A 27,335-nucleotide genomic window follows, 5' to 3' on the forward strand; every position below is an offset into this window, starting at 1 on the left:
GCCATACATCTCTGTTGCTTCTGTCAGTGAGGGGCAGATGAGGTGACTTACTCCATGGGATGTTTTGGTTCTCTTCAAAAGCTATATACTGGTATTAAAAGGCAGACAAACCATTCTGGATTTTGATATAAGAAACAATATATTTCTACTAACTAGTTTGAAATCTTCTGTGCAGATATTTGACAAAATAATGGAAACGAGGCTTTTGCACAACTGCCACAGGGGTCTCTTTCTTCCTATAACATAAAAAGATTGTGGAAGACAAGACAAGCTAATGAAAATTAATAAAGTACTTTATTTTATTGATTTGAACTATTACAACACTGAGCTGTAACACAGCTACCAAATATTAGACATACAGAGTCCCTGAAGTCTGGCTGGCAGACTACAGTTGATGGAACTATAGAGCTTCCTCCCACATAACTGAGAAAAAAAAATTGAAGATGTCAAACTTCAGCAGTCTCCCAGCCTCTAAGGGCTTAAAAAAAGGGAGAGCTTGTAAGTGGCATTTAAGGCCTCCTCCAGGATCAGTGGACACTCCTGATGTAAAAAATATAAATATATAATCAAGCCTTAAAAAAATAAACACAAAAGCTTCACAGCCTCTTCATATTCCTGGATTGCACCTTGGAAAGTAGCAGGCAATGACTTGAGTCCATCTTAATTTTGATTATCTAAATCTTATAAAAGGATATGGGTTTGGGGCAAGTCCTTCAGTTTTATTGCCAGAATTTACTAAGTTACCCACAACATCCCAAACCCACTAGTACTCTCCTTTCCTCATGCAGTCAAGGCAGGTCTTGTAGCGTTATAAATCTTGGCTTCATATACTCAAAGCTAGTTTTGTCTAAATAGTAAAGGAGTACTGGAAAGCACTCAGCTGAGAAAAGTTGCACCAAGTACAAACTAAAGCTCTTGACCATCTTGTGATTTGCACTTCCCAAATATATTGCTCCAATAAAACCTTCATGTCTGCTGAGGTAGAGAGCAGAAGGCACAATCTCACCGAGTTTGTTTTTCTGGCTGTAAGGTTGGCTGCACAGATAGGAAGAAGGCGTCATCCAAGCTAAGAGACAAAGCAAACAAATCCAACTACTGCGCAAGAGAGGCCTTGCTTACAGAAGTCATCATTCCAAACTACCTGAAGTAGTTGAACAATGAGCACAATTCATTAGAATTATTACTTATCAGTGTAGCAGCTGTAAGGTTGGAGAAAGAGCTGAGCATAGGCTCCTCTCCAGCAGCCATTGAGAGTAATTGCTGTAGACACTGAGGACATGGAGACATTACACATTTTCATCCTCTTTCTCTAAGAAGTCGGTCAAGGTACTGTCATCGACAGGAATTAGTAAGTATTCCACACCATCAGCTCCCTGAGAACAGACATGCATAGACATTGTTAACACCAGGGCACAGTGCAAGGCAAGCCACAAGACAGTACTGCAATGCTAGTGTTTATCTGCAGTCTGGATGAGAGCTGGACAGCATTCTGAATGACTACATTACTAAAAACCTGGAATATTCCACTGGAGTAACCCTGGAAATGCACAAATACTGAGAAACATCACCAAATGAGAAATCTTCTGGTGGGTTATGCTAGTCTGACACTACAAAGCTCCTCAACACTTCGTTCCCATATCTTGTACTGCTATCCTACCTCATTATTATGGCAAGTCTGCATTCTTTCCTTATGGAAATACAGGTAACACTACTGGAAGCAGACTGGCAGGCTCCATAGTCCACTACTTCTCACAGTCTTCAAGAAGAAGACATGTAGGTTGCTGAATAACCAAAGCACACTGTTTCTACAGCCCTCAGTCCATGTAAAGGGTGTTGGTGAATTGTAAGCACAGAAAGAGCTGCAATTACAGAATTTCAGCCCCTTGCTAGCTCCTAGGAGTTTAAAACAATACAGCCTCACTTAGTAGAAAGTAAGCATCTTTTTTGCTTTCAAGTGGCTGAATACGCAGAATTCTTCTCCGAACTCACCCGCTTGGTCCGGATGAGCTTGTGGTCCCTGAATTCTGTCAGCTGTGCCCTGAGTGTCAGGTCACTGTTCACAAGGAAAGCCTCCCGACACTGCTGGTAAAAGTCTTGGAAAGACAGCCCTGGAGACAGAAAAATGCAAGAACAAGAAAGTGATGTAGTAAGATTGTCAGATTTTTCCTGGTGTAACATCACGTATTATCCACCTGAAAGTCTTGCTTTGGCTTAGACCACAGTGGCTACAGTAACATTGCCTCTTTCAAGTATACAGCCAAGGTAATATTTCAGTAATTAATGGAAAACAGCTGAATTAACATTCCAGTCATCCAGCTACCTAATGGAATTTTAACAGCACTTTAAATACACTTTCTAAAATGGTTAATCTCTCTTAATTTACAACTCCTCTATCTTGCTTTCTTTACCATTAAAACATTATTCATATGCACTGCAATACCTATTACAGACAGTGACAGAATATCCTACATGTATCCTAGAAAGCAGGGATACATCAGAAGTCATTTAGATAGGACCTTTAAGTGCAAGTTATGCAAATTCATAGTCTTAATTTTAACTTTTTTAACTCCACATCCCCTCATGAATGGTCTCAGTCATATCTAAGCATGTAAGAGGTAGTCCTTCAGACCTAGCCAGTCTACTGATTTCCTCTCTGAGTCAGACATAGTGCCACTAGAAAGACACTGAGCCTCACTGAGACAACTGTTCCAGCACTTCTGTTGCTGGAGATGTAACCTACATACCAAAACTCAGGGCTTCTGTGAACATCAACACCCCAAATAGATGTGAAAAGGTGGGTACTTACCTGGGTAAGATGGATTGTCCTTTTTCTCCAACTGGTGCTGAGCAAGCAGTCTGAATATTCCCCTAAGTGAAAGGAGGAAAGCGGAAAATCAAAATAATAATAATTATAAATCAACCCAAAACTCCCACCATTAGAATATTAACTAATTTTGCCTTATGCACAAAGACCTGGTTGTGAATCTCATCACTGGACAAGGTTTGCTACCCAAATGCTGTTCATTTGAAGTAACCAACCAATCAAGGACTGGGTCCTTGGCAAGTGCTAGTGTGAAGTGTAACAGTGTCTTACCGGGCATTGAGAGTGAGACTATGCAGGACGTGCATTAGCGAGCTCAAAGCCAAAGATCCAGACTGTTGTACTAAAAGCGAGTTCTCGTAAGATGTTTCTTCCACATAAGGACTAAATGTGGTTGTTTCATACCAAAGCCAGTTATAGAGGCTCAGCTTTGCCTGATCCCACACTAGACAGAGAGACAAGAAAGAGCAGACAATTGGGAGATTTATGTTTTCTAAGGTGTTAAAGAAGTAATATTAAAATGCAGGTAGATCTACTGTAGGCTTAAGGAAATAATATATGCTTGTGAAATTCACATTACATAGACCCTATACTTGTGGCTCCAGCAAGATAAATTATCTGCAACACAACATTTGCACACATCCCTTTACCACAGCAGCTTCATAGACATTGTAAATCCTTCCAGAGACAAGTGTGCAAAAGACTTCTGGCGGTAGCTGGATGCTCTGCCTAGAGAGGGTAAAATAACTTGAACAAGACCCTTCTCAGAGTGTGTAATTCCTCCCCTGAGTGACACCCCTCAAGGTTACTGCTCCAGGCTGAGCTGAAGAAGTCTACCCATGATTATTGGTATGGGTGAGTAACATCACTCTCTACTTGCATTGGTTTTCCTACCTTTAATATAACTGCCTCAATATTGCTTCAAAGAGAGTGAACTATACTAATACTTATAGCTACCTGTACTGTGTAGTAAATAATTCTGTTTAAGATATTTTAGTCTAATCATAATCTTAATCAATATAAGTAAATAATTTATGTAAATTATATTTGCTTTGCCATCCTTAATCCTACAAAATAAAGGTTCAATTACACCTACATAATCCCTTAGACATAAACCATCAGCTAAGTCTGGGGCTAAGAGTGGGTGCAGCCACACCTAGATACTCTCTGAGAAGAAGTTTAAAAGGCAAGGGCATCCTTTCTGTACTTCGTGGCTCAACAGGGGGGCTCCTCTAATAAATTTTATCTGAAGCTCCCATTCTGCCCACAACACTGACGGATAAAAGGAAATTGTTTAGATGCAATGACAGACAGAGCATCCAATCTCCAGTTAAGTTCCTAAAATCAAAAGTGCCAAAAGTTTGGAGTCTGTTTGTGAATTACGATCAGTGGTATTTCTCAGTATCTTTATACAGTTTTGGTTCAGCCCAGCCTCAGTCCCAATCAGGATTATACATACATCAACAGATTTGTTCTACACATCAACAGTAACATGTAGTAAGGAATAGTACGTAATACATAGTAAGCAATACATGAGCTTATGAAACATGCTTAGCAGCCGCAAAGCAGAACACAGATGCTTCTCTTTGCTAGGTCAGACCCAAGGGAACTCACTGAGAGGAGCATTGATGTGATCAATAGAGGCAATGAGGTAAATGCTAGGCAGGGAGGATAACTGTGCAAGGATCTGCTGACTTCTTTCTCCTCTCAACATCTGGCTGTCCAGGTTATGAATGAGGACATAGAGCTCTAAAGATGAATCTGCAAGGTCAGAAAAAACAGCAGAGAACCAATCAAAGAAACTGCACAAGCTGGTTTCCCATTCCCAGTGCAATGTGGCACAAGTCTATTCCATCACTCTCAATATACATCATTACAGTATCACTTTCCTTGTACAGCTTAGTTTGAACCTACACTGGGTGTTACTGAGTACCTAAAAGGGTTTTCCCTCAGTTCATTGTCATCACAGCTACAGCATTGTTTTTTTTAGTTTAAGCTTTTCTGTTATAATCCACTTTCCACTTGCTCACAGATTTATCAGGAGTTGTCCTTTTAGCTGTGATTTTTTTTGTGACTGAAGGTCACTGAAATATATTTTAGAATGGAAGTCTAAGCACAGTTTGTTCAGCTGCTTTTGATTTACATGACTAGGGTCCTTAAGCTCCTCCTCATAGTAAAAATACATTTTCTGGTCAAGGTTGGATCCAAAGCATACTAACCTCATAAAAAATTTTAACAAGTCCTGACAAAAAAGTTACAGAGACCTAGCTCAGATAATGCAAATGGTAGATGTTAAAACTTCCAGCTAGCTTCTTGCTGCTATACTTATCCCTGGGAACAACTGTTTCCTAAGTCCAGAAACACTTTTAGAACTGTAACCAGTTTTAGTGCAAGTCAATAAATACTTGCCTGCCAATGGAAACCAGTCAGATCAGCTATATTTTATAGTGTACTGCAAGACTGACTTATGTACATTCAGGTGGGAACTGCTGTTACCCAGCCTTTCTCACTTAGTCCCACCAGAAATACCCATGAAATAATGATGGAAAACAGAATGTAAACACTGAAACACCAATGCCATGCACAATCAAGATTCCATGGCAATTTGTGTACAAATATACAAGCTGTAAAACAGACATTCAGAAATAATTCAGCAAGCATTCTGTGTGGCAATACCTGTTTAATTTTGCTTTTGAAACCAATTCTAACATGCTTGTTTGACACTGCTGTCCTGCTGTAAAACACTGACTGAGGTAACAAGCTTACATGGGGTTGTTACATACATTCCTGGTGCATGTATGTTTTCATATATGCTGCATAAATTACAAGCAAGAAAGTATACTAGCTACAAAACACTAAAACTGTAACTGCATATATAAAAATTATAAGGAAAGAAAATGTCCAGGCTCTCTTAACAGTAAGTAGACTAACATTTTTATGCATAGTCATTTTACCTTCTTTAAACCTTTTAATAATGAATTCAAGTTGGTCAAGGGGGCTGCGGAAGGTCCCTATATGGTCCAACACCTCCTCTGTGATGGAGTTGAGAATCTGACAAAGAAAATAGGAGCTCCTTACAAAAGGCTCTGACACTGAGGTGCAGTAAATCTGAAACTGAGCCCTTGACTGCCATGTGAAAAAGAATCTGATTTTTACCATAAAATCTATAAAACAGTCAACATAAACAAAAAATTATACCCCTTTCCAAAACAATGACATAAAACAAGGCTTTGGAATGAAGAATATCTATTAATGACCAAAATTACTGCAATTCCGTGGAAAATGCATGGGATAATTTCTTCCAAGTATTAAAAGAGAGAGGAACTGCTCTTCATTCAGCATCTGCTCCTACAGGATTCAGCATGTTTCCTTAACATTTTACACTGAAAGACTCCAGAGGTATCCCTAACACAGGATGGTTACAAAAACTCATAAGCTTTTCCCACACTTACAGATCTCACAGTGATGCTGGGGAAGTATCCATTAACCACCAGGTGAACAGAATCCTGGAGCAGAGAGGTACGAAACTTCTCCAACAGATCACGCTTTGAGCCCAGTCCATACAGCACAATATTGAAACCCAGGCTGCAGAAAATTGAGCAAATACACTGAATCAAAGAAAATACATATCTAGTTTTAAGTCCATACATTCATTAAGCAAAATGATCCATTGCAATCTTGGTTTTAAAAATTTCACATTTTGTCAACTCCCAGCTTACCTTAAGCTTATAGCTGATAAATAAGATTAGCTATAAGGAATCTGAAACCTGGCATGTGCACCCTAGAAAAAGAATCATTTTAGCAGCCTAGAGGATCACAAATTTAGCAAAACATCTACAGAGGAAAATGCTATTGACTAAGAACAGAATATTAGATTCACAACTTCAGGTAAGAAATGGTAATCAACATTCGCATGCATCCCCTCACCAGTGATTGCATTACGTGTTTATTACAGGTCACAGTAATTACAAGAAATTTAAGCAAGCCTTCATACTGGTTTTCCACTCTGATCTTCAGGCAAAATTTCAAAGCAAAATTACTCTATAATCATGTATATTTCTTATCCTAATTGTTCCACAGAAAAAGAGGCAGAAAGCATAAAGAAAACATGGTATAGCATTGTAGAGATCCTGAAAAGCTGACTTTAGTCACATCCCTCACCCTCTCTCAAGCTGCATTATCATATGGGAAATGCTCATTAGGCTTCAGCCTTGATGAACTGCACTTAGACTAAACCTCTCTCCAGATTATCAGAAACACTGTCTGTTCCCAGGGACTAATATTGTTTAATGAGCACCTGTTTTTTTAATGAGCAGCCTTTGAAACTTATTTTTCTTGCCTCAATAACAATCCAAGTGGAATAATATTTCTGTTGCTGAACCTTCAAAGAAAGTTAATGACTCAAATTGTAACTAGGATAAAAAACCTACTCTGGCTAAAGCCCACTCTCTTGTGTCCCTATAAAAGCAGTCCAAAGTGAGACCCTTTGAGCTCTCCATTATGGGGGGGTCATGCATACTAAAGTCCACTCTTTAACAACACTACAAACAGTGGTCCAGAGAGAGTTTTTTTTGAGCTCTCAATTCCCAGAAGGTAATTGGCTGATAGCCCTCTGACCCATTTCCAGAAAGGCCTAAAAGAACAGACTGTGCATGTTAACTAATTAGCATAGAAAATGAGAAGCCTGTCTTTGGGACAGAGAAACCTGTCCATGAAAAGGCAACTCCCTGCACAAACCCAGGCAGCGCCCCCCAGACCCTGGACATCTCATCAGCTGAACCAACACAGCTAGATCATCACTTATCACATGGATCAATGCTGAATCCAGGATCAGCATCTCTTCAGCTGGCTCAGTATTGGAGAGAGGGCTTGGTGATCTCTTTTTCTCTTTCTAATTTCTCTCTCCTTTTTTTAATTAAAAAAAAGGGTGTAGTTTCTCTTTGCCCTTCACCCTGCCCCTTTATCCAAAACCCAGTGCCATGTGCCTATAAAGTAAGTCAGGGACTAACATACCAATTTCCATGCCAAGCGTGTAATTTATTAATAAAACTCTCTGATTGTTTGTGGACCCTCAGACTTCGGTCATTCCTTTCAAATAATGAACATTTTTGAATCTTAAGCACTTCTTTACTCTCGGGGTGGGTCATTACAGGAATCACAAAGCTTTGTTTAGGTTTGAGAAGCAGGAAAAGAACTATTTTGACCAGAAAGAAGAGTATCAGGTTACTCAAAAAGGACTGGGCAAAGGTAAGGTGTTCAACAGCTGTCAGTGCCTTCACTGTCATCTAGGGATTTATTTCTTCTGCCTTGCCACATACATCTCTAACCATTTGCCCAGCTCACCAAGTCACAGAGAACTCCTCCTGCAACTCTCCAACTTTCAAAGCCACTGTCTTTTTCATACACTTTGTCCCTCCCCACAGACCACAAATTTCCTTACACTCTGCTCCCTTACAAAAGCTTCCAAGGGGATTTCTCCTCACCAATACTGGCTCCAGCCTCAGCACTTAACTTCAGAGCTGGTGGTCTGCCTTTTAATGTGCTTCACAATCTCACAGGTGCTCTATAGTTTCCTTTGCTTTCCTGAATGTTCACTCTTTCCCATGAAGATACACGCAAAGCCAAATAAAATTTATATTGCCAGTGTTTCCAAAAGCGTTAAGATTTCTTCATGCCCAGATCATTAGGTACCACAGGCATTGAAAGTTAACTCCTACACCACTGGAGATAACCACAGACTGAAGATGGTAGTAGTGAGCTACTCACTACTAACTTGTTGGAGTAAACCAATTGATTCCTCACAAAGGACACCTTTCTCATCATTCATTTTCCATGTTCTCTTGTCATTCATGTTCCTGTTTGTGAATGTCCTCTAGCTTGGTTTAGAGACACACAAACTAGCCAGGTAGAATGCAACCTCACCGCACTTCAGGCATTCAATTCAAGGAGCTAATCAGACGTGATTTGGTCTACAGGAAGCACTGAACTAAATTAATGTCATCTACTTTTAAATTTAAGCAATCAAAGAAAAAAAGCTGCTCCTTAATTCATCCACAGGATGTTACTGACATGAGGGTAAGTTTACTGCCAGTGCCTTTTTACTAAGCTTCTTCGGTGATTCTCCTTGGATACTTACTGTAACTGCAGCATCCACTTGGAAAACAAGGATTCGTGTTGCTGGTTAAGCTCTCTAATTTCAGCAGCATAGGCAAGAGGAGCTTTTTTCAAAAGATCATGCAGTGTTTGCTGTGTTGAGAAAGAGATGACAGTCATTCAAACATGAGAAGAAACGAGAGATATACCTGGAGTCCTTAAAACACCCTCTACCATGCTCCCTATCTAGAGAGAATTGTTTTCATTGTCAGTGCACTCAGTTTGTGGTTAGTTTTTTTTCCTCCCCGTGAGGATCCCCCTAAGCACAGTTTTGCTACTGGAGACACAAAGCAGAGATTAAGTAACCTTATTATGGGAAATGGCAGCTAGACTAGGACTAGAACAGATACCACACTGTGCATTTTTCTCTTCTCACTGAGTATGGGATAACCACTGCAGGAAAAAGGGACACACATAGAGCTTACACAGCACCAAGCACTGTACCAAGAAGATACAACGTCACATTCCTACTCATGGGAACAAAGGCTCCAACCAACATGTTTAGAAATGGTTCCCGTGTTTGTCACTACAAGAGAAAGCTCAAAAGCCCCACCATCTTAAAAAAGAAATAGAGCAGAATGGAAATAATTTGCAGCTGATAGCTCAATGTAGAAAAAGTATTATTTCAAAAGCATCACAAAATCTAAGGATTAATTCAGCTTTAAAGACATGCTGTGATGTTGATATTTAAACAGCACAGTAGCAGGATAGTTAGTATCAAATCTACACTGGCCTCCTCTTCAATTCTAACAGCTTTGCTTCTACAGCTTGCAGTAGAAGACTGTTTACAGTAGAAATGCAGCTGCAATGTATGAAAATACTGACAGACAGAACTGCTTTGAAGCCGGGAGTAGCTTTAACACTGTAAGCCTTGATTTCCTTCCTGTTATGAAGGAACTTGTTAAAAATCCAGATGTTTCTCTGGGCAGCAAATCCAGACAACAGCAGGCATCAGGTAGTCTGCATACATGCCATCTTTTAAAACACAAATGGGTACAAAAAGCAGTCACAGACACAAGAGCTCCAGGTATTCTACGCAATTCCCTGACACTCGTCCTCATAGCGTACAACTGCTTGCTTTGAACTGTCTTGTGAAACTGGCATATGGAAAAAACCAATGTAATTCAGTCACCACAATTAGACCCTTCCCATCTCCTAGAAACTGGAAAGGGACAAAGTACAACTGACAAACTAGGTGACCCAGTAATGCTCAGATGACACTAGCTCCCTTGATTTCCTCTACACATAAATAGTTAAGACAGCTTTTAATTACCCATACCATTTCATTGACAAAAGCACTGTTTTAAAGTAAATCTCTACAATTCTGCTTCTCCCTCTTCTCCTCCAAAAGCAAACTTTAACCTTTTCTGGTAACTGCAGCTTTCAGCTGTGAGCTCACCTGATAGTGCCTTTTCCCTGCATTTTCCCTACTGTCTCCAGTTCAAACAACTGGGCACTGCCCCTGCTCAGAGCAGCAGTAGAAAACATACTGTTTAAATTGCTACCTAAATCAGCATTACCACTGACCATGTAATCAGCAGAAAAAAAGTGAAAATAGCAACATCAGGAAATTTTGATGAGGGAAATCTTCATCAAAGAAATCAAAAACTCTGAGAGGTGTGTGATTCACTGTGAACTGTACCTGATTCAATCTTCTTTTCCTCAACTTCTGCAGCGTTCGGTCTGAAGTGAGCACTTTGGAACTACTGTGAGCTTCAAAGTATTCCTCCACCAGGTTACCCTATAAAAGGAAAGCAAGATCAGCAACACTCCTCCTGCTATCAAGTTAACCCTCTCCCTAAGATGGCCAATGAGACACAGAGCATGGATGAATTGAAAGACAAAAAATATTTGCAAAAATGGCTTCTATAGCAGCATTCTGCTAAAGCTAACCTAGTCAGATGGTCCTTTCCTGAAGAGAAAGACAGAAAAGAGAATCTGAGAAAGGTAACATAACAGTAATTTTTAGGTGGTGTGAGCATTCCTGGTGCTGGAAGGAAGCAACACAATTAAGCTGAACACCAAGCCAGAACAGTAATGTGTGCTCCTTTCGGTGCTACAGGTATCAATTTCTTCATCCTGTCTCAACACAAGGTCTCCTGCTCCATGGACATCTTAGACTTCTCCTTCTGAAGCTGCTAATGATACAAACTAGATTAGCCTACAGGTTCACATGGTACCTGTCCAACAGGATTGCTCTGGAAAGGCAAAAGCCAACCCAGCTGGTTTGATCTGAAATGAGTTTAGCAGTTCTTCCCCATGGTCAGGTGTGGTCACTAACAGTTTATTGTCACTACACATCCCTTCATGTTTGTTAGCTCACGGGTGTATTTTTGTACACTTACCATCTTTTCCTCCTTAATTTTTTTTGCTAGGCTGTTTCTGGGAGGAGGTGTAGATGCAGCCTTAGTTTTTCCCGGAGTCTTTTGACCTGATAAAACGGTGCTGACTTCTTTCTGATCTTCCTCATCCTCCTCCTCCTCCTCTGAGCAGGAAGCGGAATACTCACTCTCACTTTCTAAATAGGGGTCTGGAGCTAGGGCATAAATTTTAAGGTTAAAAGCTAGGAATGACTTCTTAGAACCCATTTTACACCACCTCACACACATTCTTTAGATGTTTTTCAAGTATACAAATCCTAAATTTCACAGAAAGGTAAAATCAATGCTTAAGAGTACTGCAAACACAAATGGCCATTTCTTTTGCAGTTCTAGGCTCACCAAGTATTGTTAAGTAAAGCTTCATCCTTAATACCAACTAAGAATATCATCGTACCATAAAAAGTGACTAAAAATGGACAATGGAATTCCCTATTTCTCTAAGCATCTCTATGTCAGTTTTCCCAAATGCCAATCATGCAGGCTGAGTATCTTCCAAGTCACACTCTGCAAAAAAGGTTTTGTAAAATACCTCTGTTAGCAGTGTTGAAGAGCACAGATAAAATCTGGCTCAGTCTTGGTCTCTCAACACAAAAGAAATAGAATATGAAACACCATGTACTAAACTCTCCTCTGCATTCAGAGCACATTTTGCCAACCAGTTATTAGAATTACTTTGACACAGATGTCTCAGTCATCATCAAAAATTTTATGCCTGGTTCAAGCAGTTGGGCCACACAGTAAGTGTCAGCATGGGTTAGATCACTCAAAGTTTTGTCTCTTTTGATCATGTTACTAAAGTTCAGTAACTTGGTGCTTCTGAACCTTCCATCCCTCACCTCAGCTAATCAATTGTGGGGAAAAGGTCTACATAGATTTCCTGAAGGACATTTCTATACTCTCTGCAGGACAAATCAGGTTGTTTCAGTCACACGGCTACCACAGACAGAAGCTCAACAGGAAAACACTCTCCCATGAACACAGTGCCTCACTGACTGTTGGAGCTGACTGCAAAGGCTGATCTTTTACCTGCTAGTCTCTTTCTGAGTCTGTAGGGTGTGGTGGACACAAATTCTTTCTTTTTACTCTGTAACAGCAAAGAAAAAACACGCATTAGAAGAAGAAACATCTTTCTCCTCTAAACAGCCCTCTGCCAAGCAATGACAGGTTACATTTCCAAACTATTTCAGCCCACTTGAAACTGGGAAAGCAGAGGCAGTTAAGTATGCAGAGATTCTTGCTTTGCCATTCAGAGGGAGACAGGATCAAGTTCCAAAAGGGGCTTAATTCCTTCAACTCAAGATGGAGGGTAGAAAACCGTGAAATCTCCAACCAACAAGCCAATCTTGGCCCCTCAGGAAGAGTCAAACCAAGATAATGACAAACTGGAAATGCTTCGGTCCCCACAGCAGTCACCCAGTCACCTTCCACATCATGCTGTCTACTCAAAGTTATCTGGAAGTCCTATATGAAAATAACTTCAGCATACTGAGCCCAGAAGAAGTACAGCAAAGGAACCCAAGCTGCCTGGGCTCATTAAGTTGTATTGGCACATTTTAATTACATATGTGTAAAGCATGTGCCTGATCACTTTTGTTGATCCTGACAAGGTGGATGTGAGATAATCAAGGAGTGAATATGGCATCACCCAACCAGCATGTCTTTTTCCAGTGAACCTCATCCTGGAACCTTATACCAGAAAAGCTGTGCCCACATTTCTGCTATGATACTGTACCATTTTAGAAAGCCAACTCTTTCCCTCTATCGCCACCACAACTGGTGGCTATACAGTTCTGGACCATATCTCTCTGTAGCATCACAAGACACAGTATCAACTTACATCCCCCCATTATCCCGATTTATTTTTTATAAACCAATGCTAGGTAAGAAACCAAACAGCATCACAGTTCCTGAACTACTGTTCTGACAGCATTTCTTACAATTAGGGCTGTTTCTTCTTTTAGCAAGAAACTGGAAAGCTACGAGTTTAACTGCATATTAACGGATTGTCTAGCATCCTCACTTGTGTGATGCAAGGAAATAGTTTCCATCCATAGTAATTAAGCTGTTAAACCCACTATTCGCCCACTCCCTCCAAACTCCATAGTCCTGATTAATGGTAGCTCTGGTTCTCACTTGAGTTACTCCTGTCTGGTTGGAACAGAAGAGACATCTCTACTGTGGATTATGCTTTTCAAGGTCCTTTCTTTCCAGAACTGTAGTAATTGGCCAGTTCAAGTTTTGTAAGTGGAGAAAAAAACCCTAAACACAAAATCCAAGCAATGCAAAGTCATCACTCACCCTCTGCTGCACTTTGTTTGAACTTGAATGTTCTGAAAAGGAAGAAACAGCATTGTACAGAGTACTGCATATTTTCAACAGTGGCATGGTCCATAAGAAAAACAGACATTCACTATTCAAAGGTACACTGCAGTGCCCTGGATGGTTAACCCTATGAGGGAAGTCTCTAGTTCCTCACAGGTAGGCAAGGAGAGAATAAAGAGTTGCTGGGAGGAATGGGTTAGAAGTGGAAAACTGGCAAGGAGAGTTGTAAATACACTCAAGTGACCATGCAGCTAGAGATAGCAAAGACTCATGTGGCAATGCACAAGAACAGATATACCATGTCTACTGCTGTTTACCCTCGGTATGCTTTGAGAAGTAGAACATCTGTGTATAGATAATAATGTAGGCGCTTGGTAAGCGTGGAGGCTCCCTAACGCACAGGCTTGAGCACCTTGTCTTGGTATATAGAGAAGATCAGAACACAATGAAGATCACAGCATGGGGATAAACCACACACGTGCAAAACCACTGATAAACCAGTAGGAACAGCAGGCTGGTGATTCTCTAGCAATGGACCAAACTTAAGGGTGCCTGCATCTCCACTGAGTGCCTACATCTCCATTTTGCCCAGGTGCTGTTTTGGGAAGGTAACAGAAATAAATTTACTCTTTGCATTCAGGCTGTGAGTTTATGGTTGCTCTGGCAGCCTGCCTGTGTCAGCTCACACAACAGTCAATGTTATTAGCACAGAAGGCAGTTTTTAATTCTAGTCACAGCTTTGGGAGGCCGGGAAGGAGGAAGACACCCCAGGAGGAGGGAAGAGGCTGAAAAATGAGCTAATGTTCTCCCCCTGAGCACATGAGATTCCATTTCCCAGTACAAATGCACATATTCTCGCCAGTGTATCCTGCATTGACTTCTCCCATCTGTATTTCTTCCTGCAGCACTAGATGTTAAATATTATATAACGAAGTGTGAATTTGCATATGAACACCCACACAGTCCTACCCAATTGGTGTTTAACACACCAGCCCAGCTCATAACTCCCTCAAGTGCAAATATTTCTGTTAGACACAGAGGAAGTTGTTAAATGTCACAGCCAATAGACAAGAAAGAAGTTCATGTTTTCTCTATAGCAGCAGGGCAGAAGAGATCTGACACCCAGGTGAAGCATAGGCCATGCACATCAAACAGTTCAGCCTATGGTGTTAAGCTGAGTAGAACACTCAAGCATGACAAAAACTGACACTCAAGCATAAACTCCACCACCCATATAGAAACATAACTCCCATTCACTCAGCTGCAGCTCCCCAAACCATCACAGGACTTACTGCTGCTTTGAGGGGTTTTGGCCATCTTCTCAGGGCACTTGGAGTGATCAGGTACCACATTCTGTTCTGGTGTCTGGGCTAATTCAGAGGCTGTAGAAAACAGGGGGAAGGGAAGGGAAGGGAGGTCATGTCAGGTACAAAACTTCCAGCTATAGCTAGTCAGAAATGGAGCCATACACCTGAAATGCTTTCCACATATTAATTCCCTAGCTATTTCAGGAAGTGAACCAGATACTTCCAGTTTTTTCTAACCCTAATGATGGATATAATCCTCAGCAAAGATTTTCAAAGAATGAACTCATCAGTTAATTAATTTCACAAGTATGGCAATGGAAGAGCATGTTTTGCTCCCTGGGAGATCATATGTCTTTGAATTAGAGCAAGGCTTGTTCAGGCTCACTTAGTCCATTAAGACTGCTCAGCTGGACAAAACAGAGCATCAGGCCTATCTTTGCCTATTCCTTATTAGTGCAAGTTGAACGACTGATCTGAATATGAAAAGTTGCTATATCCTGCTAACAGTTCCTATCATTGTATGACCAACAACCTATTCCATGTATCAACACTGGGACTAACAGACTGTCATTGTCACTTCCCTCTGCTTTCAAATTCAGTCATGGCTCCAGAAGGGAGCACCAGTGAAACCTACCCTGCTGCAGAAGGAGGTGTAAGATAGGAAACACACAACTTCCCAAGACACAGCAGAAACTAAGAGGCACCAAAAGCAGTTTCTGTATAGTAATACAGCAGGATGATCCCTCTCCCTCAGATCATCCTTTGTAAGATGTATTATTAGCTGTGACAGATAAACACTAATGAAGTTCAGATAGTGCTGGACACACAAAGATTCTTCAAGTGAGAAGAAACGTAACGACAACCCAACTCAAGCATCTTATCTGAACCAAAACAGTCCACCCTCTCTGGAACTACCACTTTCTGCTTGCTTCTACCAAGTCCACAGTTAGCCCAGCAAACACAGTCAGACGCTCAAGTAGGAGAAATCCCCTGACACACGAAGATAACACTGCCTTTTTTTGATTATCTGCTATATAATGAGGATATTCTCATACTCTTTTAAGTTATGCAAATAAAAAGCCTGCCATCCTTTGGCACTTATATGCAGACTTTCTCCCAGCATTAAGAAACTTCTGCTTTTTCTTATTGCTTATTATGTGTATTTCCTACCCCACCATGCCTTTGTTTTGTCCTAGCCCTGTGTTTTTGTTTCTGAGGAAGACTGATTCAAACACAGACAAGAGGTATGGAAATACTCTAAGAATATATTTTAAATAAAAATAAGTGACAAATCACATTAACAGAGTACTCCAAAAAATAACACAGTCAGAGCAACAATGAGAAAAGAAAGAGCAAAACATACCCAGCTCTGCCATTTTACTGGAGCGTTTGGGAGTCTGGAATGAGTAAACTTCACCACCACTTATATTTGAGCCATTTCCCACTGAATCTGTGAAGAGAAACATTACTCACAACTATTTTAAAAGCACTAACAATACTCCCAACCCAAGAAAGATGGAATGCAACATTTCACTATTTGGCTTTATATTGCAGGTGTTATAAAACAAATATCATAATAAAATCCTAGAATCATAATCTTCTCTTCTACCTGTTACCACAAGCACAGCCAGAGCAGATTCAGCCCTCAAAAGTAATTTCACCAACACTGTACAACCCTAATACTGCAAGAATCTCCTGAAGTCAGAGTTGTGTTTGGTTTTCTCCTGCGAATACCTTGGGCACATATTCCAAGAGACGCAACATACTGCTTCTCTTCCAGGATCTCCTGAGCTTCATTATCTGAAATATTCTCAAGCTTCTTCACAAATTTCTTCACACTGAGAGTCAGCTGAGCCTTGTCCTTCCGTACTTTAGAACCTAAAATTGCAATAAAAAGCTTTAACTTCCTGCTATTTATTTCTATTGCAGTATTATGCAGCCACCCGACTTAGAGACCAGACTCCTGTCATGCAAACCACTAAACAAATTCAATGCTGAGATGTCCTGCCAAAAGAACAGCTGGTCAGTAGCTGACCCTACAGACATTCATATCTCCTTCACCACAAATACTGGCTCCTGCAGTTCATGAGGGCAAGATACCCATTTCAGCGAACACCAGCTCCAGTTTGGGAGAAATTACAGTGACTCACACATTACAGTACCAAATTGCATGCAAAGAGGATGACACTTGTCAATCCTTATCTTTCCTCGAGAAGGGGAGCAATCAGAAAATACCTTGCCTGTAGTCTGTCAGTATACTCATGGGAGAATTCAGGCTCAGACCCCACTGGAGACTGTCTGCATGACCTTCTGCTCAAAGCAGGACCAGCAGCGAAATCTTATCCGGATGCTCCGTGCCTTGTACTGGTAAGTTTTAAGCATCTCCACAGAGGGTCTCTACCTTAAAAGTAGTCAGAACTAATGCGAAACACTCCCCTAGCAAACACCTGGAGCCTCGTTCCGCTTTGACTGTGAGGGTGTTTAACCGCGGCAGGCCCGAGCAGTTCCCAGCTCCCTGTGCTGCCCCCGGGCACCCGGTGCTCGATGCTGCCGGGGGAGCTCGTACAGCCCCGCCTGCAGCCAGTGCCAGGCTGGGACACACACACTCCGCAGAAGGGGTACGCGGCGGAGAACAACTCCGGAGGCCTCGTCCTGCTGCGAGGCTCTGCTACATCCAGCTCGGGTGTTGCAGAGCTCCTTCCCCGAAGGCCGCCGCGGCTGCTCGGACCCTCTCCCAGCGCCCTGGGAGCAGCGGGCGGCGCTGCGCTGGGCTGTACCCCGGGCCGGCCGTACCTGAGTCGTCGGCGATGTGCCTGAGGACCTCCTCGTCGGGCACGAACTTCACCTGCAGAGAGCGGCGGCCGCTGCGAGTCCCCTCGGAGCCGCTCATGGCGGCGCCCCTCACGTGGGCGCGGCGCCGCCGCCGGGGAGCGCTGCGGCCGGGGGGTGCGGACCGGCCCCGCCTCACACCTCACCTCACCCCTCAGGCCGCCGCTCCAGCGGGACCGGGGTCCCGCCCGCGCCCCCGGCAGAGGCGGCGGCGGCAGGAGGCGGACCCGGACTCACGTGCCAGCGTCCCGCGGCCCGCCCCGAGGCAGCCAACGCGCCCGCCGCGCCTCGAGCGACCCGCGCCCTGGCCAACCCGCGCTCCTCCTCGCAACCCGCCTCGGCCGCAGGGCGGGACTTCCGCCCCCGGGCGGGCGCGCGTTCCCGAGGCTCGTGCCCGGGGTCGCTGTGGCGACGCGAAGCCGCCGCGAGCCGCGAGCGGGAACAGCCGAGACGAGCTCCTCCTCCCCCCGGCGAGCTCCCCTCACGGCCCGGCCCGCCCCCACAGCACCAGTCACTCTGTTAGAAACCAGCAGGGCACAACGGGTTCATTTCTGTTCAGAAACAGCACGATATTTATTTAACATCTTTATAGATTTTTATATATATATATATAATTCTTTCTGCATTGCAGATTGTGTCGAGTTTTATACATCTCTATTTACAATGATTTAAAATAATTATATTTCTTCTCTGGCAGGTATTTACAAAGTCAATAGTAACTACATTTCACATTTCAACAAGTCAACAGCATGAACCAGCTCAGTAAGACAATTAAGATAATGGCTTACATGCACCAAGAACGTGATCTTCAATACGTGCCTTCTTCAGGACTAAGAATGAAGACTTTCCCTGGTCCCAGGTTAAAGGACATCATACAGCAGAGGTCACGGTTATAAAAACCTGTTTGATTTAGTCCTTCACCAGTACCGAATGTCGAACATCTGGGGTTCACACCAGCACGCAGGGCTGTGCTGGTGAAGAGGGGCTCACACCACCCATCTGTGTCCTTCTGTCTAGCCTGTGTGTCCACAACAAGTGGGCTGCGTGCTGCTTATGCTCCTTCTATGAGATTACATAATGCTAAAGTAGTAAAAATCCTCAGAAACCTTAGTTCAGAGAAACAAACCTGGTATGACAGAAGAAAGTAAGAAAATAATCTTTTAACCCTTGCAGAATGTTTCTTTTTGCTAGGAAAACAGAGAGCAAATCCTGTATTCTCACAAGGACAAAAACAGATCAAAAAACTCATTGTCAAGTACAGGAATTACAAATTTAAAAAATGCAGCATGGGTTATATATCAATTTAATTGTTGGGGTCTTTTAATAGCAAATAAAAGCTACCATAGTAAATCTAAAATGTATTAAGAGTAGCTGATTATTAAAAATCTTTATTAGCTTTTTCCTGGAATCTTCAATATGAAAAAAGTGTTAAATTACTCAGTTTTATTTAATCATATGGTATTTGTCCATAAATAACCAGCTAGTAATATCCACCCCTAAAGTATGCACTGTGTGCAAGAAAACAGAAGTCTTGTTTCAAAGTAATCATTGAACACTGACACACTGACACGCACACACACCACACACCCCAGTACTAGGAATCTATTAATACTTTGACATGTTGATTTATCCTGAGTGATTGTTAACTCACATCTACTGTATACTTGAAGCCACAAAGTTTTTACTACTTGCATTTTTCATAAACTAATAACATGAAATTCTAGCACAACAACAATAATTGTCTGAACAGAAAGAACAGTGTCAATAGCCGGTATTTCTGTTACTCCCAAGTACTTGTTTTAGAACTAAAGGTAAAAGGTTGCTCTACTTTTTCTGTTTTATGATCAGTTCTGGGGAGGATGAGGAGTCAAACACATAGGATTCACTACTGATTTGTAAGGAAGTTTCCATGACAAAGCACCATAGAGACACTTCAGAGCAGACACTTCTAAACAGAAATCTCCCCTGACCATTTTACCCTCTAAAACAAAAACTGTGTGAATTCTAAACAACACTTTAATGAATGATTAATAATATTTTCAAGAGTCAAAATTTAAACTGCTTTTTAAAGTTCTATCAGAATGCAAAGATAGTCTTCTCTAAAACCGCTTAAATCTTACAGACTGTAAAACACTGGGAGCTCACAACCAAGTAGCTGGTCAATAAGACTTGATCTCATCACTCTGCTCATCATGCACAAGCTAAAATATAGGGCAACGTTTTACTGTACAGATACAAAGCTTTAATATACATCTGTTCCCATCAACAGCTCCTCACAGAAAAAGCTTAGTAATCCTTTATTATAGAAGGGATAATTTATGGACCATTTTAAATTCAGTTGGTCCCTCAGATACTACCTTTGGTAAAATCTGATGAACAAAGTTAAAAAAAAAAATCCAGGGAGAGGTATAGCCTAAAGAAAAATAAATAAAAGGATGGAAGCAAAAAATGTATTTTTTTTCATTAAATCTCAAATACAGACAAATAACATGAGACAGATTTTTACTAAATCCTTTTCTTGAAGCTGTAAGGTACCCTTAAGACTTGTGCAGCTTACTTCTAAACTTTTAATGTCACAGGCCTTAACACTTGACAAACTTACTAGGCAAGTTTATCTAAAATGGTTGGCTGTTGTTTTAAAATCCTGTTCCAAGATTTATTTTAAATAAAATTTCATAAGGACTATGTGGAAAACCTCATACATATCAGTCTTGCAAAACTCACTTAACTGTTTTCAGGAACAAACCAAGGTGCTCACAGCTCACCATCATCTTCCAGCACTGTGGAAGAGGCAGGCAAGCATTTTGTCTCTTCAGTTGGTCGTGATATACAAATTTTGACAGACTGATACATGTATTCCCTGGCACAACACTCATGTCATGATTTACTACTCTGAATCACCGACAGAAAAGCTTTCAACAGCAAAGTTTGTCCAAGTGCCAGTGGGGGAAAAACCAAAAATAATCAACAGAAATTAAGGCCCATATGCTAGAAACAAATAGCATTTAAAACACTGAAGGAAACATGAAATATTGAAAAATCCTATATAAATCCAGAATGCAATGCAAGCACAGAGGATCTGGCTTCTTTGCTTAGCATGACTGAATAGGAGCGATATTTTGCAACTTTAGTCCTGCAATTATCCTAAAGAAACTGAAATAAAATGGGCACGTTTACTCTTCTGACGAAAACTATTCCTATGATATAAAGGGTTGTTACAAATGACACCTAGCTAGTGGCTTTAATGCTGTATTAAACATGCCAAGGTAGGAATATCTTTGGCAATGACAGAATTTAAGGATGAGATTATTAGATCTAACATCGAAGTACTTTTTTTTTTTGTGTGCAGAACATACATTTCATTCAAACATATTCCATTATATTTTCCACACCTCCTCTAGGATTATGAGCACAATACCCATACTGTACAGCTTGATTTTTATGATTTTATTCAAAATGTTATTCTTGGTTCTCTCTTAGTCTTCAAATTAATTTAAATTTGTAAGCCGAGATAAACTAAAATGTTTGGTTTGTGACCAAAGTTAAAATGCTGAATACTTAAAGAAGATAGCCATTGGTTCATGAGATAATAGGACAAGTTCAAACTCTTATGTTAAAATACAGCCATAGCATAGAATTATCTATTCCAAAATTAATTTTTCAAAATATAATTCTCTGAACATGTTATACATTAAATATTGAGGAATATTTCCCTGGAGCTAGAATTTTCCAAGAACACTAATAATCTTCATTATAGAAGTAAAACAAACCACATAGTATCTGGAGACAAAAAGCAGTTAGAGTTGGGGTCACATTACTGCAGAGTAGCTTTACCACCACTAAGATGCAGGTTTCCCCCTTAATCTTGAAAAATACGTTCCTATTTACATACAGTATACACACAGTTGAGGCAATTGATTGTCAACACGTGACAAATGTACCTACTCACACACAAGTAAACCTCACATGGTGAGAAAAAACCCTGTCCCAGTAAACTCCAGTATTCACAAGTAGTGCAAATAAATACTTTGTCAGAAAACTTTTTTTTTCTCACTATTTTGATGACTTTAATTATGTTAAAGCTAGCAGAAGTATGTTGGAAACATATTTAAGACCAACACACTTGTGAACTACAAGTATTAGATCTAATGCTTACTGGCTGCAACATGATGTTCAGCATTACAGAATGAAGTATACTATTAAAAAACTTCAAATTCACATCAGAAAGGTTGTTCAAAGAAATCTGCATTTAAAATGGACAGTCATACAGAAGTATTCATATTTTATGAAGTTTTCCAAATGAAAACTAAAGGGCTAATACAGCAATTTAAACTGTGATCTTGCAACATTAATTTTAATAGGTATTTTTACTTCATGACTTTGCTATCTGCAGGATGAAAATATGGTTCATCTTTCAAACACCTTTCAACCAAAAAGCTGCTCACAATAAATCCCTGAAAAGGATAATCAAGCTAGAGTTCATAATCCCAACATTTTGTATTTTTTTAAAATTACAAAGCCCAACAAAATGAGTTGCAAAATGGCAGCATATTGTGATGCGTATCAAGGAGTACTTCATTTTTCCCTACTGAAGTGTATGTATACATCAGAATATAGTATCCACCCTTCCTCACCTAAGAATTGCATGTATGTGCATGCACACACACATATGGAGGGAAAAATCATAGTGTTCTGCTTCTTGTCCTTCTTTTATACTGCTGCAGTTGCACTGAAACACTGCAGAAATCTAAATCTAGTGCCTCAAGTACCAAATGTTCTAAAAGAAGAGACAGCAGTGAATTTAGGATAAGGAGGTTTGATTTAAGTCTAAACATTTGTCACAGGTGTTAGAAAATTTATGTATGTTTTGTACTTTGTTTAGTATTTAGCATACATAACCAGAAAACCAGCAGATCATTCCCTCCACCCATATCCCAGACACTTCTAATTTTATTTCTACCACAGTACTTTGAAATGTACTGAACATAGTGTGTAAAGATTTGCTACAATCTTGACACACCTTTAGCATAGTTTGAGACACATCTAGAAGCATTAATGACAAACATGATACACAGCACTGCAAAGCCTGTTCCTACAGCTGGTTGGTAGAGTGATGACTTGATTTGTAAGATAAATGTTAAACAGTACTTGGCTGGACAACAACAAAACAAGCTCCCACAACTGAAACACTGCACTAAAAGGGTAATTTTGAGAAGTTACAGATGTACCATATCGGCACATAGAAAACATTTTTTTACAGGGATAAATTTGAACTCTTTTTAAAAAGACTGATACGGAATAGGTATATATACACAAGAGCAAACCAAAATACTATGAATGAAACCGCAACAAAAGGCACATGATCAAAACAAGAACTGTAAAAATATTTTAAAAGGTAGTTTGATTGAGGTTTTCGCCAATTCGAATTTATGCATGTACACTTGACTTCCCTATTTGAAGCCAGTAAAGCTGTCTCACCTTCCTGAAATAGTTTTAATAGTGTGGGGCCCCACACAGAAGAAAAAAAGCTGTAAAAATGGGTTGTAAAATTTGACCTGATGCCAATTCAAGTGTCCTAAAACTTCTGGAGGAATGCATACAATGGCAAATATAGAAAGCAGAGAACCTTACTAATGAACAACTTTACTTTTCAAAATACTAAAATTAAGTAATTCTTAGAAAATTAGCTGACACTCCTGACCTTTTATTTCCCAAATATTTAAGCAAATTTCTTTTCTGACAGTATCTACAAAGTATAAACTCTGTATTTCCAGTCATGATTTACCACCTGTCTCCACTAGCAAAACTTTATTTTACAATGAAAAGTTTTAACCTTATACAGCTTTTGACATTTTTACATAAATGTAAGCCTTGTAGCTTCATCTCAGCTTTGCCTTAGTTTCATCTGTGTATGACTGGAGGTCCTTAAAGATTAACTTCCATTTAGAAACTGTCAGGTTTTCTTTCTGATGAGTCTATTTACCCTTTAACTGAATTTCTACATCAGATGCCACTAAATTCACTTCATGAATGCATGATATGATGACTAGGCTACCAAAATGATTCATCAAACCACAAAAAACCCCTTCAAATATTTAAATTAATTTTAATGTGAATTTGAAAAAAAAGTTCTATTGGAAATAAAGCTTTAAAACAAACAAACAAAGAAAAAAAATCCCCACCAAAACCAACTATCAGCAATACCACACCATGTCATTCATTGTTCTGAATGTCTTAAAGACCATCATTCAAAGAGAGGCTGCTGTTTGTAACGGCTTACATTTATCGTTCACAGTGACAGCGAAACCAAAGTGCCCCCATAAAAATCCTAACTCCTTCCTGCAGGTTTACAGTTTGTAAACTTCCAAGATGTCATACAGGACTTAAGCAGAGAGGATGAACTTTCCCTTTTTCTCTCTATCAATCTAAAAAGAAATACAGAGAGATGGAGAGAGAATGACAAACATTCTCCTGTGTAACCAGAAATGTGCTTCTAAGCAGTGTCCTCTAACATCAGTACCAGCCAGTGCCCATACACCAGTCATATACATTCAAGGCTTGGCTCAATGGCACGAGTTCTGAATTTTCTAGAGTAGGGCCAATCCACTAAAATAAGAGTTAAAAAAATTCAACAGATTATTTATAACAAGGCAATGAATTGTGATCCTTCTGGGAAAAAAAAAAAAAAGGACTGTCAGTACCCCTTTGCACAAACGGCATTGCTAGAAAAGCATTTCACATTGAAACTTCAGTGTTTCTAGCAAACTATTGTCTCTATCCCTGAGACAGCACCTTGAGAGTATGGTTTGTCTGGACTGCAGGATTCCTCAAATGACTCCATGATTAAATTCAGGGACATTGAGAAAGCAGCTGAAATGGGTGGGGGTGTCCCAACAGCCATGATACCAAAGAAAGCAGCCTGAGAAATACTCTTTACCCGAATACACCTTTCGTTTCGGTGATCAGCACCTCACAACAGCAACAACAAAAATGAAGCAGACCTAGCCATTATTTCCTGGGAAAGTAGTGTTTCCTTCCCACTTACAAACCAAATTGCTTTAACAGCATGGTGGTGTCTAACTTTTTGTCTAAATGCAGAATGACCCTGTGTCCTGGAGGGGAAGACATGTAACATTACAAATGGCTACAACGCCATTAGAAGTGCATTGTAACCTACATTTACATTATCAACTTAGAATCCTCTCTCCGAGGGAAAACAGCTTCTTAATATGCATGTCTTAGTTGCTGAACATCAAAAGCTTCTGGGATGAGAGACTGGGGGCAGTCAAGAAAAAACTACCCTCATTTTAATGAAAAAAGTGCTGTAGGCAGCCAGGAGCAGCAATGACAATCCCCTCCCCAGAATTGATTGCACAGACTCAGAGAGGTCCAAAGTCACACTAGAATCTCTGAGGCACTCCTGGTTCTGAGAAAGACAAGTCAGGATCCAGTAGTCTTTGCAGTACTGTAGACCAAGAAAACAAACCCGTTTCTATTTCTTAACAAAGCCAAAGCATCATCTCATAGGGATCACATTCACCATTTCCGCCGGTGTCTCCAGTCTCACAGTGTTGAAATGGGACTGATCAGCCTACGATGGATTGCACATCACCCAAGGAGAAAGGAAGGCATGGAAAAAGGCATACAGTACATTATATACTGCTTCACAACCATGTTTACAAGGGGGAAGGAGGATGAAGGTGAGGGAAGAATTATTGCTGTTTCAGTAATACAGTATGATAGCGAAACCAAACAAGATCACAACAGTCAGTATTTTCACACTGTGGGATGATGGTTCACGTTTTGCGTAAGGATGAACTTGCTAGGGATTAAGGAGAAAGAGGGAATACTAAGGAAGGGAGTCAAAGTTACACCTGGGATATCAGCTGCATATTGAAACTTGGAGATCGAGACTGCTTGGTTAGGGGAGCTCCTGGGGAAAGGAGATCTTTACCTTCCCCAGCTTGGCCTAGTCGGTCCTCCTGTAGGCTGATAGTTGAAAACCGATTGGTGTTGCCAGCTGCTAGACTGGAAAAACCCTCTGTACCAGCTCCAACACTGGAGCCTGCTTGACTGCCATTCACATAGTCAAATGATTTACTGGAGGAAGCACTGGCGGTCCTGATCAGGCCCAAACTGTTGGCTTTTGGCACCACCTGCCCAGCAGGCAGGCTGAGGTGTTTCTTAGTAGGTGTCATCTCAATTATATCTCCATCCAGGTCAGTGGATTGGTGTGTGTACTGCTTTCGAGCTACTGAATCTCGAGGGCTCTCATTGGATTTTGCTGCAGAAGAGTTTTCTTTCTCCTTAGCAGAACGCCCACTTGCTGTTTTCCTTAAGCTGCCCTTCTGGGATACAGAGGACAGAGGTTTGGTCCCAGCTGGCTGGCTGCTGAGGGAAGCTCCCGATGAAAATCCTTCATCAGCATCATTAAGGTTCACAGACTCCTCTCTTCCATTTACACCTTCGGCATCTATTAAGAAATAAAGAAGCAACCAAAAACCCCCCAAACCAATCAGAACACACAGAATGCATTCAAGTTACACGAAGACAAAGACATGTACAGAATTTCAAAACAAACCTCATTTGCTAATTCAGTTGGATTCCACTTGCTTAAAGTTTTTTGGATTCCCAGCCAATAATTTCCCTGACATAATTAGCAAAATAAGAGTCTAATAGTAAGTGCTCCCTGAGCTTGATTGATCTTTCGTCTGTAATATTTTTATCAGTCAGAATATTGGTCCCAAACTTTGTCTATAAACAAGAAGTATTGGGTCCCATTTGGTTAATTTGTTTTAGCTCTATGTAGATATTGCTACCCTATTCTCCTACTACATGCCATTAAAAAAACCAACCAAAACAAACCCACCACCCTTTCAGGCTATTTTCATCCTATTTTGAGACAAGATCTAAGGATCTCTTCCAGTCAGAGTAAGTCCTGGTGAGTGCTCAGTAAGCTTCAGAATTAGGCTACTTCCTAGGCTACCAATGAGAATGTTCCAACAGAGGTAGAAAGCTTCCGTTGTGTGTAGTTGGCACTTAGAACAATGTGACTGTACTTTCTATTGGAGATTAACCTAATTCCTAGTTCTCTCTCCTCCAAAATTCAATCCTCCCTGCATTCACAGCAATTCCATCCAGCTGCTTCTACCATATTGACTTTTATCTCAATATCTACATTTTTCAGAGAGGAAAAAACAGGCAACTCTTGCAATTAAGAGAAATCTAATCTCTGAAACACTTCATGTTGTAGAAAAGGCACTGTGCTTTTGACTGGAATCTCAAAGAGAATATAAAAGCCTTACCATATTATTTCTTAAATCCTTATTTTTAGGCCTATAATATGATTAGGGCTGCACACAAGTACCTTTTTTCTTTTAATCTTATTCCAGTCTTTTTCTAAGCTCCAAGTACTCAATAGAAGTTATGGTTTTAGTAGAAAACTGAGCAGCATTCAATTTTCAAAACTCAAAATAGAGGTAGAGTTTTTGCTTCATATATCTCCTTTCAGTGAGAAAAATG

At 40.5% G+C, this 27,335-nt stretch overlaps 2 protein-coding genes across 7 annotated transcripts in view; both read right to left on the reverse strand.

Annotated features, from left to right (window-relative positions):
* Window positions 1-275: 275 nt before the first annotated feature.
* Window positions 276-18,152, reverse strand: ORC2 (origin recognition complex subunit 2). The gene is made up of 16 exons (XM_085066160.1): window positions 17,778-18,152; window positions 16,719-16,862; window positions 16,348-16,434; window positions 14,970-15,059; window positions 13,654-13,685; window positions 12,382-12,439; window positions 11,320-11,510; window positions 10,617-10,715; window positions 8,958-9,067; window positions 6,274-6,406; window positions 5,776-5,872; window positions 4,436-4,582; window positions 3,095-3,266; window positions 2,807-2,868; window positions 1,990-2,108; window positions 276-1,373 (listed from the first exon to the last, which is right to left on the reverse strand). The coding sequence occupies exons 1-16, from the start codon at window positions 17,872-17,874 to the stop codon at window positions 1,287-1,289; spliced, it is 1,725 nt and encodes a 574-aa protein (XP_084922286.1). The 5' UTR covers window positions 17,875-18,152; the 3' UTR covers window positions 276-1,286.
* A 205-nt stretch (window positions 18,153-18,357) lies between these two features.
* Window positions 18,358-27,335, reverse strand: part of HYCC2 (hyccin PI4KA lipid kinase complex subunit 2) — a 51,266-nt gene continuing 42,288 nt past the window's right edge. For 5 of the 6 annotated variants that reach the window (XM_085066156.1, XM_085066155.1, XM_085066154.1 and 2 more), the window contains one exon: window positions 18,358-26,286. In XM_085066156.1, the coding sequence (XP_084922282.1) occupies window positions 25,682-26,286 (605 nt within the window). In that variant the 3' untranslated portion in view covers window positions 18,358-25,681. The remainder of the gene's footprint in view (window positions 26,287-27,335) is intronic. The other variant, XM_085066157.1, reaches the window with a different exon arrangement.

This window comes from Lichenostomus cassidix, chromosome 7, assembly GCF_008360975.1.
Source record: "Lichenostomus cassidix isolate B80296 chromosome 7, HeHo_3.0, whole genome shotgun sequence".
In the NCBI taxonomy this organism is placed as follows: domain Eukaryota; kingdom Metazoa; phylum Chordata; class Aves; order Passeriformes; family Meliphagidae; genus Lichenostomus; species Lichenostomus cassidix.